The 4285-nt window shown below is 58.9% G+C and overlaps 1 protein-coding gene across 3 annotated transcripts in view; it reads right to left on the reverse strand.

The window, feature by feature from the left end:
• Positions 1 to 4285, reverse strand: part of LOC113209872 (uncharacterized) — a 110448-nt gene that overhangs the window by 31751 nt on the left and 74412 nt on the right. For all 3 annotated transcript variants that reach the window (XM_052267910.1, XM_052267908.1, XM_052267909.1), the window contains exon 2: positions 1723 to 1815. In XM_052267910.1, coding sequence (XP_052123870.1) covers positions 1723 to 1815 — 93 coding nt within the window. The remainder of the gene's footprint in view (positions 1 to 1722; positions 1816 to 4285) is intronic.

The following is a 4285-nucleotide window of genomic DNA, read 5'->3' on the forward strand; positions in this document are numbered from 1 at the left end:
GGGGGGGGGGTGAAGGGGGCTTCAAACTCCGTACGGCCCGCGGCAGCGTAGGGGAAAGCGCGGCGGAGACGACACCCGGCCCGTAAAGCCACCGCCGCCCAGCCAATCACGAAGAGGGGAGAATGATATTCAGGCGGCCACCGCGCAAAGTGCGCGAGTTACGCCCCTGTCGCGGGCGGGGGCGAGGAGGAGGAAGTGGAGGAGGACGTGGAGGATGTGCAGGACGTGGAAGACGAGGATGAGGTGGAGGACGTGGAAGAGGAGGAGGAGGACGAGGAGGAGGTGGAGGACGTGGAAGACGAGGAGGACGTGGACGACAAGGGGGACGTGGAAGACGAGGAGGACGAGGAGGAGGAAGGAGGGCGCCCGCAATCTCCGCGTCGTTTCGAAGGACACCAAGTCCCCCCGCAGCCGAGCGCGCCCAGCGCCCAGCGTTGGAGCCCAAGTATGGGGGCACCCGCGTCTCCCGCCAGACGCGGAGGCCCCAAAAGGGGGGGCCGGCCGCCGTGTCCTTCTGCCGCTGCTGCTGTTGCTGCTCCCTGCTGGCCGACCAGCGGCAGGACGCGACCGCGCGGGAACCTTTTAGAGGCACCTCCGCGTCACACGGTCAAAGGACACACCACACCACCACACCGCAGCAGAGGAACAAGCGTTTTTATTATTATAATACTTTACTTCTCCGTAGTTAGTACCCCCTCTTCCCAAAAAGACACACACTCACGCACACACACACACGGGTGGGTAGGTAGGTAGGTACGAGTTTAAAATCTCCCGCGCCATAAACCCATCACGAGCCCCGTGACCCCGTAAGGACCGGACCGAAGGGGCCGTACGCCGCTCAGCGCCGCTCATGCCCCGCCCCGCCCCGCCCCGCCCCACCCCGCCCCGCGGGACTTTACGGCCACTGCGCCGCCGCGAGTCGCTGAGGTGTTCAGGCGAAGCGGCGGCGGCGCGTGGTCCAAAGAGTATACGGTACGCACCGAGGGGCACGTACATAGTCTTATGGGGCGGGAACCGCCATCATGGCGCCGGCCCGTAGTGCGTGTGTGTGTGTGTGTGTGTGTGTGTGTGTGTGTGTGTGTGTGTGCGCGTGTTGCAGTGCTCCACGCACGGCATGAACTCTGCACGGACCATCACACACACACACACATAGGCCTACGCGCTGAGAGGTTTGTTCGGACGCGCTGAACGGTGCGGAGGGAAAGGCCAACGCAGACGCCGCGGCGCACGTCCAAAAAGGCTTAAGGTTTCTCTGCTGATTTGCAAAGCCAGTTTGGGTGCCTTCCCTCGTGATCGTGTCAAACCGCGCGCCGCGCGAGTCGTCACATATTATCTATTTAATTTTGTTTTTCGCAGAAGTTGATACTAAAAGCCTGTGCGTGGTTTTGATATCCGCGCACGACGCCCCGTTCGTGATCGGTTGATGGTCTGACCGTGGCTGGTCGCCCTGCTATGCTCCAGGTAAAGGGTCCGAGGATCGGAAATGCCAACGGCAGGGAGGCCCGTCGGTACCACCCGGAGGTACCACCCACTGCCTCGGGGATATCGGCAGCACCAGTTATTTTATGATTCGGTTTCGCTTCATCGTATTCCCACGTTTCACCAGGGAGGGTATGATGACCATCTTATCGAAAAAAAGGGGGAAAATACCCCCCTCCCCCTCTCACAAAAATAATACCCACGAAATGAAATAAAAATAATCATCAAGACGTCTCAACTCACCTTGAGCGCGCAGAAGATACACGATTCTTGCATACAGGCATGGCCGCTGAGTTCTCTGAAGCTCCGCCGGAAGATGTCCAAGTGCCAGAGGACCTGGTGGTGGGGAAAGAGACAAAACGAAAAAACGGATGAGAATACAGCGAAAAATGCGTTAATTGAGCAAAGCGTCGAGCGAGCGTATTTTTCGCTTTCATTATTTCGTCTCATTTGGTAGCAGAGCGCGGTACCAAGTCCATTCATCACAGGGATTTTGCTGTCACTCGCTCTCTCTCTCTCTCTCTCTCTCTCTCTCTCTCTCTCTCTCAGCAAACAGAAGGACCTGTCGCTCGTTCCCCTTATTACATCCAAAAACAAAAGAAAAGAAGAAAACGGCTTCCTTTTCAACGCTTAAAAAACAATTGCTGCGCGGGTAAAATCAAGACATTTCACAATGCAGTATAACAAAATGATATCACGAGGCGAAGACGCAGCAGGTGCTGCTCCCACTCCGCTGCACCATGCTTGGGCCAGAAATACGACGACGTCTCGGTGACTCGGTGGAAGAGTTCGAAGTGGAGGACGAAGAGTAGGAGGTGGAGGACAGGGAGTAGGAAATGGGGGTGGAGGAGTAGGAAGTGGAGCTGGAAAAGTAGGAAGTGGAAGAGTAGGAAGTGGAGTTGGGAAAAGTAGGAAGTGGAGGTGGAGCAATAGGAAGTAGGGGGGTGGGTGGAGGTAGTAGCCCCTGGTAACCAAACAGGCTCCCCTGCTCCGGCGCCCGCTCGCCGCTGCTCACCATGGAGACGGTTATGGCGGGGGGTCGATGGCACGGCCAGCCGCCCCGGGGAGGTGGGCGTCGGCGGCGGGCCCGGGCGCGCGCGGGCTCCGCAAGACCACCGGCGGCCCCGGCCAGCAGACCCGGCTGGTGTGCTGGCGTGCTGCACAGAGCGCCGTTCCTCTTGAAAATATACGACTGTGTGGAGACTCTTGATCCCCTCACCCCACCCCACCCCCTTGCTCGCCAGGGCGCTCCCACGCGTCCATCCGCCGCCCCGCCCCGCCCCGCCGCGGTTCCCACAGGGCCTCCGCACTTGACTCTCGTGGCTGGCGGGTTCATTCATTCGAACCTCATCACACCACCGCCGCCACCACCAGCCACTACGGCCCAGAAAACAAAAAAATAAAATAAAGAAGAGAGAAAATTCTACGTAAAATAATAAAAAGTATTTAAATTTCGCGTCGGTTGGCCAGTTAAGTGCGTGTGTGTGTGTGTCGGCTGCTGTAGAGGCGGCTTTGTCTTTGGCCGTGTCAAACCCTTTCGCCACATTACTCAGCCGCGACAGGACAGGCCTAAAGCCGCTCGCGCTGCCGCCGCCGCCGCGGCTCAGAGGCGATCGGCGGAACGAATATAGCAGACAAGGCGCGCTGCGCGGGTCGCAAGAGGCGGCGGACGGGGAAACCCACGTATCTTCGCGTAAAACCACGGCAAGATCGCCGCGCGGGGCGCGCGACTGCGTATCCCGTCGGAGCTGACCATCTGCAACGCCACGCACTCGCTGCGCGCCCACGAGCCGACTGTCACCCCCCCCCCCCCCCCCCCCCCTCTCCCTTGTACCCTCCATCCGCCAACAGACCCGTCTGCTCGCTGCTGCAATCGCAGCCAAAAATCTGCCACAACGACCAAACGTCAGCCGCGTCGGCGGCCGTCGAGGGGGCGCGAGCGTGTGCTGTTAATAATAATTACCACCGCAAAATGTTTACCGAGTGAAAAATTTACAAAAACATACAAAAGAAAAGTTAAAAATTTAGTTGTTGAAATGAGAATAATTTTGAATTACAACAACTCCCCTACCAGAAAATAAACGGAAAACTGAATGAATGAACACTGGTGTGCCAGTGCTAGTATGTTGACGGTGTGGCCGCGGCCGCGGCCGCCTCGGCCCCTTGAGCCGCGTCCTCTTCCCATGGTGCCCCCTGGCCGGGGCGGACGGGCCTTATGAGGCTCCACCCCTCCCCTTCTTTGCATTTCCCACGGTGTGCCCCCAGGCCCTGCGTCCAGCCGCTACCGTGCTCTACTCTCTCTCTCTTTCTCTCTCTCTCAGAGAGTCCGCTGGCGCTGCTGCTGAGCCGCACTACTCTGAGGCGCCGGACAGCAGCGCGAAGCTCAGCAGTAGCTATGGACCCGCGCGGCGCGCTCCGGTTTTGGCGGGAGGTTCTGCGCAGATTGCAGACTTGCGGGAACGCCACTGCGGCTGTCCCACGGAACTGCTGCTCACTGTTCACGGCGTGCGCGCGAAAACAGTGCCAAACGCAGCGCTTTTGCAGTCCCCCCGCCGCTCTTCCAAAAGGGGAGAAAAGAAACTGCGGACGAAGAGTTTCACCAGGCCTTATTATTTGCTCCATTTCTAACTCTAATCAGAGCCACACTTCGGCCAACATTCTGGCGAAACTCTAATCATGTCAGACTAGTAAAGCACCCCGGACAGCATTTAGAGAGATCGCATTTCGCACGGCACAGTGTACCGAGAGGTGCTAAGGTTACAGCGGGGCGGGGCGCGGTGGCGCGCTCGGCGCTGGCGCCGGGGCG

The sequence above is a fragment of the Frankliniella occidentalis genome, unplaced genomic scaffold (genome assembly GCF_000697945.3).
Source record: "Frankliniella occidentalis isolate FOCC.00 unplaced genomic scaffold, Focc_3.1 Scaffold61, whole genome shotgun sequence".
NCBI classification, from domain to species: Eukaryota; Metazoa; Arthropoda; class Insecta; order Thysanoptera; family Thripidae; genus Frankliniella; species Frankliniella occidentalis.